General features: G+C 39.0%; 1 protein-coding gene across 7 annotated transcripts in view; it reads right to left on the bottom strand.

The window, feature by feature from the left end:
* Positions 1–7726: 7726 nt before the first annotated feature.
* Lepr (leptin receptor) overlaps positions 7727–14032 on the bottom strand; it is a 105171-nt gene continuing 98865 nt past the window's right edge. For all 7 annotated transcript variants that reach the window (XM_087212860.1, XM_087212861.1, XM_013070994.3 and 4 more), the window contains one exon: positions 7727–11382. In XM_087212860.1, coding sequence (XP_087068986.1) covers positions 10555–11382 — 828 coding nt within the window. In that variant the 3' untranslated portion in view covers positions 7727–10554. The remainder of the gene's footprint in view (positions 11383–14032) is intronic.

Genomic DNA, 14032 nt, shown 5'->3' with positions numbered 1-14032 from the left:
ATGGCCTTGAGTCATGAAAAAGAAAAATTGAAGGATGAGTTTGAAAAGCTAGGAAGGGAATCAAGAAGATCATTAGAGGACCCGGCGGCCTCCAGGGTGGAAGCAGAGAGCAGGCGGTAGAGCAGCTGAAAGCAAAGGTGGCTAGGCTCCAAAACGAAAAGGCGGACCTGCTGGGCACGGTCTCCCAGCTGCAGCTCAAGCTCAACGCCAGCGGCTCCTGCGACGACTCCTTTGTAGAAATTCAGATGTCCAAAGAAGCTGAAGGGGCAATGAAAGAAATCAAGACTCCCCAAAACAGACTCCCCTGAAGCAAGTAAATCTGTGGAAGGCACCAGAAAGTATTTGGAATTTGAATTGGAATTAACTGTGAGCCAGCTTCTGCTTGCCTGAGGGAAGAAAACCAGAAAGTGGAGAGGCTTGAAATTACACTCAAAGAAGCCAAAGAATTTTAGAGTTTGAAAAGAAAGCAAATAATCACTCTGAGATTGAGACCTGGACAGAGGGGAACACAGAAAAAGAGAAAGAAGAGAAAGATGCAGAGACCGTGGGTACCCCAATTCCAAGGCAGCTGGACGCACCCGGGCCACATAAGAGTTACCACGGTGGGATTTGCCTCACCTCCAATTTCCTTGTCCTGTTTTGAGTTTTATTCAGTGTCAATTATAGTGACACGTATTTGTGTGATATTCTATGAAACAAGTCCAATATTTCATTTCCTAAATCCTGAAGTGAACTAGCCCACTAAATGACAAAGGACCTTCACCTGCTTTATAATGAGGTCATTTGATGAATGACTCAGAAACTAATGGAATGGAAAGATCTTGGTTTTATGCTACCACTGATAGGGACAGTCATTTCAGTAACAGTGGTTCATGTATATATTTGGTGTTGCATGGTAACTTGGAGCTATGCCTTTAGGCCTGCAGAGTCTTGAGCTTAGGGAAAGTTAATGAAAACATGAAGTTAAAATAGCCATAGTAGCTCAAGTGAGAGGCATTTATACAAAAAACTATTAGTTAACTCATTTATTCAACCACCTATACTGAATGCCAACTATGTAATACCGAATGCCGGCCCTTTCAAGCAGGGAGCTGCATGATAATGAAGAACATTTAGAAAACAGAGGTGAAAAGAACCCCATGCACAGTGGTACCTTGTTGCCTAAAACTCATTCAGCCACCAACAGAGAAGCATTGAGATTTCTAAGACGTAAAACTCATTTACAGGACATACAGAGCTGCCAGGAGAAACACTAACAGAAACTGTGTAAACTGGAAACCTAAATAAGAGAGAGAGAGAGAGAGAGAGAGAGAGAGGGGTGAATCTGTTCACTGGTCAGTCTTGATTGGATAGCAGTGATTCAGACTTTTATCTCAGAGGTTCACTTAAAATCTGATGGCAATCACATGGGAATGTTTGGCATTTCCTGTACCACAGATTGGAAGTGAAGTGGAAACGCTAAACCTTCAGGTGACGTCCCTATTTAAGGAGGCTCATACAAAATTCAGTGAAGCTGAGCTAATGAAGAAGAGACTTCGAGAAAAGTAAGAGAAGTCAATTTTATCCTTCTTTGAAAGACACATTTTTACAAAGTATGTAATTTTGTTACTGACTAAAAGAAAAATAGAGACCTAAGATATGAATAAAAAAACACTAATGTATGGGTTAACGTCTAAGATTCAAATTCTTAGCCTGGTGTGGTGTAGCACACATAATCCCAGCACTCTGGAGAGGCAGGAGGATCATAAGTTCAAATCCTACCTGAGAAATTTAGTGAGATCTTGTCTCAAAATAAAAAGTTAAAAGGGTTGAGGATGTAGATCAGTATGAAGGCCCTGGGTTCATTCCCCAGTACTGAAAACAACAACAACAACAAAAAGAATGAAGTACATGTTAAAATGTTTGGGAGTGGGGGCCAGGGGACTTTGATTCTGCTGTTAGTGTACTATCCTATGTGACTCCTGGCCACAGCTGCAGCCAGGGGGCCGGAAATTTAGCTCAGTGGTTCTGGCGCCTGCCTTGCAAGTGCAAGGTCCGGAGTTCGATCCCCAGTACCAAAAAAAACGAAACCAAAACAAAAGCTGCAGCCAGATTTCCTGTCTGACTTAAGCTGACAAAATTCATATGAACAAGAAAAGGAATAGAGCATAAAGAAGTTGAGTGAAGTTTTAGGGGAAAAAATCGATTGGAATCAAGAATTTTAATCAATTATTAAAGCTAATATATAAATTGAAAAAAAAGAGTAGGAAAATATTTATTGAAAGAAAGATAGCTTCAAAGAAAGACAGAAGGTTACCCAAGTGGGTAACCAAGGACCCCTCTTTATGGGGAGGTTTTGTAGAGCAAAACCACATGGGTACAACGTGGGTTAAAGCTGTGATCGACCAATAAGGTCCCAAGTACGGTCGCTTAGGTAACAGTGATCCAAGGGGGAAGCAACTCTCGTAGCAAGAGTACAGAGAGAGAACAAAGAACTTCGCAGGTAGGTGACGTCTGGGGTCCTGGTCATGCACGGAGGCGGACGATGCCATCTAGACCACCAGACCAGGTGCTGCCACCTGTCTCATCCCTGGGGGAGGATGCAGGCCTGGTCCTTGTCCTCATCTTGAGGCCTGGCCCCCGCTGATGCGACTCTGGCCGCGGCTGTAGTGTGTTTCACCTGTTGTCCTCTCTCCAGGGCTCAGCCCTGCCTGCCTGCCTGCTGTATGTACGTCAGTCTAACTTAGCTGTCTGTAATAATCTCAGTCGCCTGGTCTTTTGCGGAAGATGGATCTCCTTGTTTCCTGTTGCCTTGTATTTTGCTCTTAATTTATACTTTGAGTCTGAGACTCTTAAAACTAAGTGCGTCCTTGTCTTTCTGGAACACAGGCAGTGAGATTCCCAACTCGAAATCTAAGGACTGAAAGCTGTAGAGCGGAAATCTGTGTTCACCTGTGCTTTCGCTTCCTTTTTTTTTCAGCTCACTCCAGAGCAATGACTAAAATTGTCACAAAAGCCCTAAAATCTTCCTCTCCTAGACAGTTTTATCCTGTTCCCATCTGGGGTCCTCTCCATTGTTTTGTTTCCCTAAATGTTACCTTCTCAAAACTAGGCTGTAGGTAATTGTGCCTATCAGTTTTCCATTATGAAATGGAAACAACGCGGTGAAATACCCAAAGGGAAAGGGCATAGGCTGACAGGAAGCCAGAGAGCGGGGAGGGCCCCTCACAAGAACTCACCTCTGTCAGAACTGACTCAGGATCCAGCTAGAATAGCTTAGTCCTTCTGCGGGCAGCACCTTTGAACAACCTGAGGACCCCCAGTGAGCCCCATTCCTTAGCGGCCCCACTTCCTCTCAGCTTCACCAGGTGAGAACTAAGCTTCCGGTTCACACACCTCTGCAGCACAGACGCAGAGGATCCAACCGCGGTAGGCATGGAGGTCATCAGACTCCACACTGAGTCCCCTCCTCTGGAATTCTTTCGTTTCATGTATCTGTACACTAAAGCAATATTGTTCTGCAGCAGTTTTTGGTTTATGTTATATTGGAAAGGATTTTTATGAACATCTAACTCACCACATTGCTGAATAAGGAAAGTTTGGAGAAGCAGAAGACTAGATACAAATAACAGCTGTTTGCTAGTAGGTAGCTGTTTTCCGGTGTTATAAGGGAGGGAAATCAATTTCTCGATGGCCTTTAGAGAGTACCATGATTTCCAGGTGTTCTGAGCCTAAACCAATTTGGGGTTGAGGTGACAGAAACAGCAGTAACAAGTACTGTCAGCAAGACTGAGTCTACCCTTAGGATGACCATATATTTTGTTGTCTAAACTTGGACACATGTAAGTTGAAAGAGTAAGAATATGTTACTGCAAAATAGCTGCTCTAGTTAGTATATTGACAATTTTGAATTAAAGGAACTTAAAAAGAAAAGCAGGTACACAAGCACTCTGGCCTTATCCAGCTTTGAAAAAGTATGCATTGAAATTCTCGTTTGAAAAAAAAATGTCCTCCCTATTCCACAGGGAGAGCTTTTTAAAAATACTTATTTATTTATTTATTTATTTATTTATTTATTTATGGTGCTGGGGATTGAACCCAGGGCCTCCTGCATGTCAGGCAAGCCCTCTATTCCTGAGCTGCATCTGCAGACTAAAAGCAACATTCTTATCATCAAAGTTAAGAAACTGAAGACTAGGGAATCCATACAAACAAAACTTCTTAAACTTATTTTTCTGCCCAATTAGCTCCCTCAGCCCAAACCTCTTCACCTTTCCACATTTTGCAATTTACCATTCTTTTTCTAATTCAGTAGTGATTGTCTCTAACTACTCCTTTGAGTTTTCATTTCCTTGTGAGAGCTCCTGAGCCATGGAAAACTGGTATTAAATACATGTGTATGCTTCCCTTCTGATAATCTCTCTTCTGTCAGTTTAATTCTCACACCCAGCAAGGGTGCTGAGCGGGTGGAGGTGGAGTTTTGCTTCCTCTTGTGTGACCCCCAGGAAAGGAGTCGCTGTACGTGATATGTCAAGGACAGACACGGTGGGATGACAGCCCCACATTTAAGGCATAACATTTGGAGCACTGGCATAGCCTGAAGTTTTATGCCCCTCCCAAATTCATATGCTGAAATCCCATTTTATGATCCTAGAGGGCAGACCGTTCGGGAGGGAATTACATCCGCTCCTTCTGCACTGTGAGGATATGAAGAGAAGTGGAAGAAGGCAGCCTAGAAGAGAACCCCCACCCCTGACCACACGGGTACCCAGCTCAGATTTCCACCTCCAGAGTGGAAAGAAGGCAGCTTCCAGGTTGACAAGCCGCTTGGCCTGTGGGGCTTTGCTATAGCAGCCTGGACTGATGACGACGGGCAACTACCGCATTTCTAGGATTCTGGGGAAAATTTAATACCGCAAATACGATATGAATGATTTCTCTCGATCATTTTTTAGAAAGATACAAGTAATATCTTTCCCAAGTTTGTTTTAAAATTGACATACAATCTTGGAATAATAAATGTTGTAATGATATTTTTCAACACTTTTAACTAGTTGAAATACCAACAGAATTTTTTTTTTTTTTTGCAAAAACTTGCTTTAATGAAAATTGCTCTGGAAAATACATGAGCAAGATAGGGAGTCTAGCCCTCCAGATATTAAAATTTATTGAGTAGCTTTGATAATTAATAAATTTAGTACCAGAGAAAATGGATTTAACAATCAATGAAAAATAATAGGAAGCCCCCAAATAAATAAACACATATGCATGAGAATTTTTGATTGCTAAATGTGACATTTCATGTGAATGGAATAAAAGATTAATTGTTTTCTCAAAATCAAATTCTGCTGAGAACTGATTAGCCACATGGAGAAAAAAATAAAAGCTAGATCATTATTCTATTTCTTACATCAAAATAAGTTCCAAATAAACTAAAAATACAAATTCCCAAATTATAGCAGTAAACAGCATAAAATTGGTTATTGATAAAGTACTCGAGGGCCAGGGATTTAGCTCAGTGGTTCCACCACCTGCCTCACAAGGACCCAAGTTTGATCCCTGTGTACCAAAAAAAGAAAGAAAGAAAGAACTCAAATTTGTAATACTTTTCTAAACATGATGCAAAATGCATGAAGGAAAAGTGAGAAAAGGTAACTGTAAAAATGCAAAATGTATTAATGGCAATAACACTACAGTTGAAATATAAATGGAAAATATAAGAAATGTCTACATGTATTCAGGAAGGGACAGATTTTAAGGCATAAAGAATTTTTGTACACTTCCAGTCATGGGCATGGCAAAGTGCTTGTGTCGGACTTACTCTCCCATCAACAACTGCAAAACCTGAGAAAACAGAACACAGGGCTTCCTGGCTTTAGAGGGCAGCACAAGCAGAGGAGGAGAGGAGGCACGAAGAGCGAGCCCCGTGTTTACCGCGGCGGTCTCCCTGGACTTTTTCTCCACCAACTGGGAAGCAGAGGTTTATATGGCAAGGCAGAGGATCGCTGTGAGTTCAAGGCCAGCTTGGACTACACAGTGAGACCTCATCTCAAAAAATAAATAAGTAAATAAATTTAAAAAGGCAAGGCAGTTGGGACGTAGGGATAAGATTTTCCTACAAGTCAACTCTAGGGAGGATTCTTCAAAAGCGCACACCTGGTTTACCTGGGGTCTTTAGCCAAACCCTAAACTGCTTGTAGAATAAGAGTTTAGTAGTGGTTAAGGGAACATTGTTAGGGAAGATTTATATTTTCAGCTCAGCCAAAATAGAAAAACATTAGTGAACACCCAAGACACTTATCTGCCACCTGGAAAGGTCATTTCTAGGAGGAACAGTAAAGATTGTGCCTGAGGATGTGACAAAACTATACCCTCCCTCAAGCAGCCTAGAGCCTAGCCCAATAGGATCGAAGTGACCCATCAATAATTAGACTGCTTGGAAGGATAAAATTCAACATTCTTTAGGAGAGGATAACTTAATCCGGAGCCTCCATATTATTCATAATATCCAGTATAATAAACACAAACTACTAAATATATGAATAGGAAAACAAGACATAAAACAATGGAAGCCAATATAGAAATAATATGCATATGAACTTCAGGAAATACCATGTTAAAATACAGTAAAACCTTGGATTGTGGACATTTCCAATAAATTTTAACTTGATAACTGAGAGATATCTTGTGATAGAGTAATATGTGATGCCAAATGTCACATGAGCCCAAGGTTCTCTCTCTTCTGTTTTCTTTGCAGACTCAGTTGAACACAGAGCCCTTGCAGTGAACTACATTTCCAGCCCCTGTTTTTTTTTTTTTGAGACAAGGTCTTTCTTAATAAGTTGCTAAATTGCCCATGCTGGGCTCAAATTTGTGTTCCTCCTGCCTCAGCCTTCCAGAGAGCTGGGATTATAGGGGTGTATCACTATGTGTGGCTTGAGTTGGTTCCTTACATTTGCAATCAAGAGCCTTGATAAGTAGTTGTACAAAAGTATGCCCATTCAAGACATAATTATGTATGAGAATGCTCACTTTAGCATTGGTCATAAAAACACAAAATTAGAAACAAGTTCACCAATCTTGAATTGTTAAATCATTGTTCTTTGATAAGTGAAATAGTATGCGACTACTAAAATAATGAAGTAGGTACATTTAAGCTTATATAGAAAACTCATCGAGATATATTATGGGAAAAGAATTAATTTCCTAACAAGCAGACCACTATCTCTATAATGTGCATTTTTTTAAAAATGTAGTAGGGTCATAGCAAAGGTTATTTGGGGGTACAGTGCTGACGTTGGGAGCGAAGGAAGACTCAATTTTATTTCATATTCCAACATGCTGTTTGAAATTTTTCTTGTGTACATTTGTTTTAGTTACATTTTAAAATAAAAAAGCAAAAAGGACAGTAAGTCTGAATACTAGCTGAAATAGTGGCAAAAACTCAATTTACTAGAAACCTAACTGACAAAAATTTATGTTCGTCAATCACTATAAATCAAGCCTTGCTAAAGAGATATGGATGAAATTAAAGAGCGCTTGAGTAAAATGAGTAAGCTGAGTAATTTTTCATCACAAGTGGCTGGGGAGCCCACAGAACCCGGTGTGGGGTGATCCACGGTGCAGGTTTTGAGAGCAACAGTGAAAGCGAGCCTGTGGATGGAAATGTCTGTGATCCCTTCCAAACACAAGGCAATATATTTGCAGGAATTTTGAGGACACAATCAAGGGCTGATGATGAATGAAAATTTTATATGAACCATTTATGTACGACAAAGATTATTTCTTCATACAGTGGATGAAATAACCCTAAAATAACTTAAACTCATAATTCTCCTTGGACCTTCATTTCCCAAAATAGTAACATTGCTTATGATTCACAATGATAGAAAGATGAAAATATCTGTTCATACAAAACTTTATGAATTTGGGTACATGAAGGAGAAATGGGATAATTTTATGGAACAATTAGTGATATGTATTTCAACACTTAAATAACATTTATTACCATACCAATGGTGACTAAACAGAAAGTTCGCTGCTTGCCAAATATTCAAAGACAGGTACCAGAAGTACAATATCTACAACATATGTTTGTCACTACAAAATTAAATATCTTCCAAATTCATTCTCCAGGTTTTTTAAGTGTTATTTAAAATAACCTGTCAGAGGTCCTCATAAAATTAAACTTAATGCCATACATCTTAAGCACAATTAATTTTGAAAAATAGACATTTTCAGAAGCTTTCTAAAATAAATTTTGATAAACTTTGTATAAAAATAACTCGTTCAATATAAAACCCTATGGGATGCTTGCAAACACATGTAACGGTACCTCAGTTCTCATACACAGCTTTGTCTTTGAAGCTGTTCCATGCACACTGTGAATAGGAACAGAAGTGCTTTCCTGTTTTAAACTAGTTGTTCAAGAAATGGAATTGCTGGCTTCCCTCACTCTCTATGAATAGCTCTTCATGTTTTTTACACTCACGTTTACTTTTTTTCAAATCCAACTTAGCTTAATCACAATAGTGTGGACAATTTCACTTTTGTGTTTTATGGTTTGAGAATAAGTGTCCTCAATAATAAATGTTTCATGAGAGTTTGTGAAAGTAACCTCAAGCTGACTGTTTGGAAGATAGCAATCAGAAGAAATTTCTCCTGCAGACCACAGGTGGTGTTTAGAGAGGTCCCTCACGGGAACCATGGCTGTGAGGTCTTCATGTGCACATTTCCAGCTCCACGGGGGGCCAGCATGCCCCACACCCAGGCCTTCCAGCCAAAGGAGATCTTTCTCCACCTTCTGGGGGTTAGTATCAATTCTCCTGAAGGAATGTGACCATGAGTTTCATATTTGGAAAGAGAGGTGGTTTTTTTGAAATAAGACAAGAGGACTTAGAAGAATGTTGTGACCAGGGTTATAAATCCTTATTGCAACCCCAGTATCTGCCACTGGCTTGAGAACCCCATCGGGTTCCTTCTATTATTTGGAGACTAGCTCTAAAGAAAAAAGGATATCTGTTCCCGATCCTCCTGCCAACCTGTAGCTCATCTCAAAAGGGGACATAGGATTCCAACAGAATCCTCTTTGGGAAGCATGCCTAGGTTTTTTTAATCTTTGAATTGGGGGGTTTCAAAAATGGAAAATATAAAATTCTGCAAATCTTGACCCATAACTTAGCTTTGAACAATCTTTTTGCACTTGAAGTCATAACTCGTGATTAATTTCTGAGTTTCTCTTCATAAATTTTTTTATAAAGTTAAAATTTAAAGAGACTGATTAGTAGCTTATGCTGTCATTAACAGTCTTTAAATTAAAAAATAAAAGTTTCAACTTTATGATAAGCTTAAAAGCCCAAAGCTTGTATTTTATCTCCTGGTTTCCTTAAATTATTTTTAAAGAAGACCTGGTGGGGAGGGGGGAGTAACTAACCATTCCAAAGTATAAAACACTCTAAATTTTCTCTAAATTTTTATACCAATCTACCGTTTAACAGCAGATAGTTTTCACCAGGACCCAATCAAACATTATAATACTGAAATAAACTTTTCATCACCCAGTAACTTTGTGACCTGGGACAAATTACTTAATCTCCTAATCTTTAAAAGGAGTGTAACAGTAACAAATGTCTCCTACAATTATTGCAGTAAATGAGTTATAGTATTAGCACAGTGGTTGGTTCATATAAAAAGAGAATGTTCAGGAAGTGAGTGAAAAACAGTTTAAGTGCAAGTGGAGAATGGGTCAGATGACAGTGAGTCACACACCTTCAGGTACAGTGACGCCTGGCAACCAAACTGGATCACAAAGTGGCCCTTTGAATGCACTGTGGAGCGCAGAGTTACAACTGGCATTGTGTTTCCAGAGCTGCCCGTGTCCTCATCAGAACTGGCTGTGGGTCCTGCCATTCCAAGGAGCAGTCTCCTTCTGTGGATCATGTCTCAGATTTGCCAAATCACCACTTGCTAACTCGTCCGTCTTCAGAAGACCAACCTCTTAGGCCAGGGCTAATTTTTCTACATTCGTCATTTAATGAAATGCCTACTTCCTACTACACAGTCTGGTAACAAAAATACAAACACATCACGTACTTCCAAAACGCACAAGGGTACCTAGATTAAGCATAAGTTTGTATGTGTGTGAATTAGTGCAAAACAAGAACAATGCAAGGGGAAACAAACATACCCTTGAAACAACAATTATACCTCACAAATGTTAACTTGAAACCTTCCTTCAGAGATGTTGCTGCAATAGAGGTTAGTTCTTTCTACACAGGTCTAAGGTTCACGAAAGGAGGTGCTCGCTGGGCTTTTTTCTAGCTAGACCCAGAGGTTTAGTTCATGAACAGAATCTGGAACAGCCCACAGACTCGCCTCAGCTCACAAAGGCTTCCTCACATTTCTTGTTTGGTCTAGATTCCTGAGCAATGACAGACAGACATCCATAATTCTGACATAATCATTTTCAAACTGGACCTGGAACAGTTTTTTCTCTCTCCTGTCCACACCGTAAAGGAACCCGGGACACTTCCTATGATCCATCAGAACACAAATCTGAAGGTTTTTTGAGTGGAATCACACAGTCAGGTCACACATCTTGTTTTCCACTATCTTATGGGTCTGCGTAGAACAGGTTTGAAACTGGGGCACGTAAGACACAAAAGTCTTCTTGCCAGAAGTTCCTAAGTTGAAATTATTTTCCACCAAGTGTGAGCAACTGTCCTGGAGTATGCTAATGTCAGCAAATAAACAGTGGGGCGGAAAAGGGCACAGTACTCTGGACTCCTCAGTCAAAAACACACCACTCTCTCTCTCCTTGATTGAGGTGACCCCTAAATAATAGATAGACTTTTCACTCTGGTTTTCTTCAGGGAAATTTCCCTCCAGCTCCAAAAGTTCATCCAATCCTTCTGAGAACGAAAGGTGTGGTGAAATCATGTCAGACTGCTGATCTGATAATATAAAAATTGCTTGAGTTTCTATCTCCCACGAGCTATTCGAGAAAGAATCTCTCAGTGGAGAACTCTTGCCAGAGAAGCCCTTGCTGACGGAAGTGTGTAGAAGTCCTTGCCCCTCACCGGCTTCACCTGACTTGGAGCTGCTGACCAGCGTGGCGTACTTGACCGAGGGCGGCCCCGGGCTGTCGTGCTCCCAACTCACCTCAGAGTTCCCCCTGTCCGAGAAGAGAGGGCTGTCACACCGGTCACTCGTGCAGACAGAGCCCTTCTCCGGATCAGGAGCCGTCAAAAGCAGTGAGACCAGAGCTGCTGGCGCCGTGTCTTCTGCATGTTTCCACGGCATATCGATACTGAGGTCTTCTGAAATGGTTTCAGGCTCCACAAGAAGAGGAACAAAGGTGACTGATCCTGTGTGCTTGGTAAAAAGATGCTCAAATGTTTCGGGCTAAAAGAAAAGACACATTTTAATGCTCAATTATATTAATTTTTTTTTTTACTTCATTAGGCCATGCTTGCAGAAATGCAAATGTGTAGAGCTAATAAGAAGGGGCATAATTCTACCACAAATTAATCACTTTTGGACTAAAACATATATCAAAATCGTAAAGGAGAGGGAGCTTGTATGGGATGGAACAGACTTAGGCTTGAGTTCTTCTCATTCTGTGAGCACGAACCAGTACATTAACCTCTCTGCCTTTCAGTTGCTTCTTCTGTAAAAATGAGTTTAACGCTTGCTTCATGGTGTTGTCATTAGAAATAAGATCGCATCTGTAAGTGCTTAGCTTTCAATAAACAATCATTACAGTAATGGAGAATGTTATCCTCTGAAGAATTCCTCATAATTGATGGTAAATTACATTCCTACAAACTGAAAATTTAAACCCCAAGTAGAAAAAAATAGATAGAAATGAAATCAAATGAGCAAAACATGTCTCAAGATACTTAAAGTAACAATTCTATGACATAAAACGTGATACACAGATAAAATAACTGTGACTATTAAGAATCTGTTGGAGGGTGTATGAAAGAGCTAACAATGGTTATGTGTTGAAAACAATGATGGAAGAAACAGTAACAGACTTGTAAATTACTACTCCTTATAAATACTTCATATAAAAATGTATACTATAGACATGGAATGAAGACAAATACACAAGACAAATGCAGATCATATTTTTATAGGAATGATGGTTACATCACAACAAAAATCTTACAAGCAGGTACAAATCAAGAATCTGTATGTAAAAAGCTCAATTCATACAATGTGAACATATTGGAAACATATATGGAAAAAATAAATCCAAAATAAAAAATACCGTGGATACATCACATTGAAAAATTAACACAACTGAATCAAGTCCTATAGAAAATGTGTTCAGTTTATATATCATACATGTAATTGAACTTTTGAATTTTACATTTTTTAGAATAGAATGAATTCACATGTATTGCCTGAGATAATGACGTCCTCAACTGTTCTTCATAATGGCAAGGATAGTCCATATAAAATTACAATTTATTTAGCCCATCTTCAAATTATTAAGTGAAATATATTAGTGGTTAAAACTATGAATGAATAAATATATCAAACACTAAATATAATAATAGTGGAATAAAATCACATAGGTATTAAAATACTGCATAATGACAAATACTGTGTTAATACAACTTTTTCTGTTATTCTACCAACGTGATTTAGGAAGGGAAGACATCCTGTGTTTATTTTCTTTCTGAGAAATCTGTAAATCTGTGATTTCCTTCAAATATTTGCTTAGTCATTCTGGTTTCTTCTAAAAGTTTCTTGTGTTTGTATATGTGCATGCTTACAATTTATTGTTTTAAAATTTAAATGAACTTGGAAATTAAGATCACCAAATAAAGGAATTAAATGTTATCAATATGGAATTAAAAAATACACACAAATAACCCATAACATGCAGTCATGCTCAAATGTGCTCCTGTTTGAGATAGTTACTGTTTCTTAAAACTTCATAACAGGTAACTAATTGTTTAAACCAAATACTGCACATCTTCAAATGCATTCAGATGGAAGATTTCACTAATACTAAGAAATCCCATACCCATATAATATTGAAATATATGAGTCACAAAGCTTAACTAAAAGTATGTTTGGTTAAAATTATTTTACAAATAGCTAATATTTTGAGATTTTAGAACAGTCTAGGCACATATTAAATATGTACTCAGCTGGTAAGAATTGAAGAATATCTGTTCATAATTTCGCACTTAGATTTTGCACTCAAATGTCATCTGTTAAAAATCAATGGGGGCAGGGGATTCAGCTCAGTGGTTTCACTGCCTGCTGCGTAAGCTCAAGGACCCGAGTTCGATCCCTGGTACCAAAAAAAAACCATCAATGAAGGGGGAAAAAAGACACATTCTTCCTGCTTTCTTAGGTTTTTTTAAAGACATCCTAGTAAAATTATGAGTAAAATCTAAATATAAGTAATCCATAAAGAGCCTGTTTGAATATTATTTGGGTTCATCTCTAAGCTCTCTGGTTTAGTTTGTGAGCAACTGAGCATGCTTAGGATGCTAAACTCATACAAGGGCAAGTGGTCTATTTTCAGTCCTATCCTCACCATGAACTATTTATAAAAGCTCCAAAGAATCTCCTTTCTCTGTATCATGGCACATTTCCTGCCTGCCAAAAGTTTTGGACACTTCCATGGAAATAAATTAGATTTGGGCAGGAATTCCACAAGAAAGCTAGACCAGAACTTCATGTTCTTTTCTGATCTGGGCATTCCAACCTGAGTGTGTAGGGTTATCCCGATATGAACTGTAATTTTCACTGGTCTCTGACCAGCACAAACCACAACTTCTGGCTTTCTTTGGGCTGCAATGAAAGTTGGTTCATAAGGCATTATCAAGGCTATTGAAAACTGAAATTTCCAGATTGGCCAAAGTCAGATGTACCAAAGCTACAAGACATTCAAAAGAATAGGGCAATTCATGGGCTCAAATGTCTAAAAAGGAATCTGATATGAAAATTTTGAGACATAAAAATATAAAACCAATACTTGCAGTGCACCTTGCAGTTACAACCCTTGTGTTTGCAAGGCTATCTGTCA

The sequence above is a fragment of the Heterocephalus glaber genome, unplaced genomic scaffold, assembly GCF_053883595.1.
Source record: "Heterocephalus glaber isolate CG9 unplaced genomic scaffold, H.glaber_assembly_v1.0 deba00001442, whole genome shotgun sequence".
Lineage (NCBI taxonomy): Eukaryota > Metazoa > Chordata > Mammalia > Rodentia > Bathyergidae > Heterocephalus > Heterocephalus glaber.
Note: the sequence above shows the minus strand (reverse complement) of the source record. Positions and strands in the feature narration are given on the sequence as shown.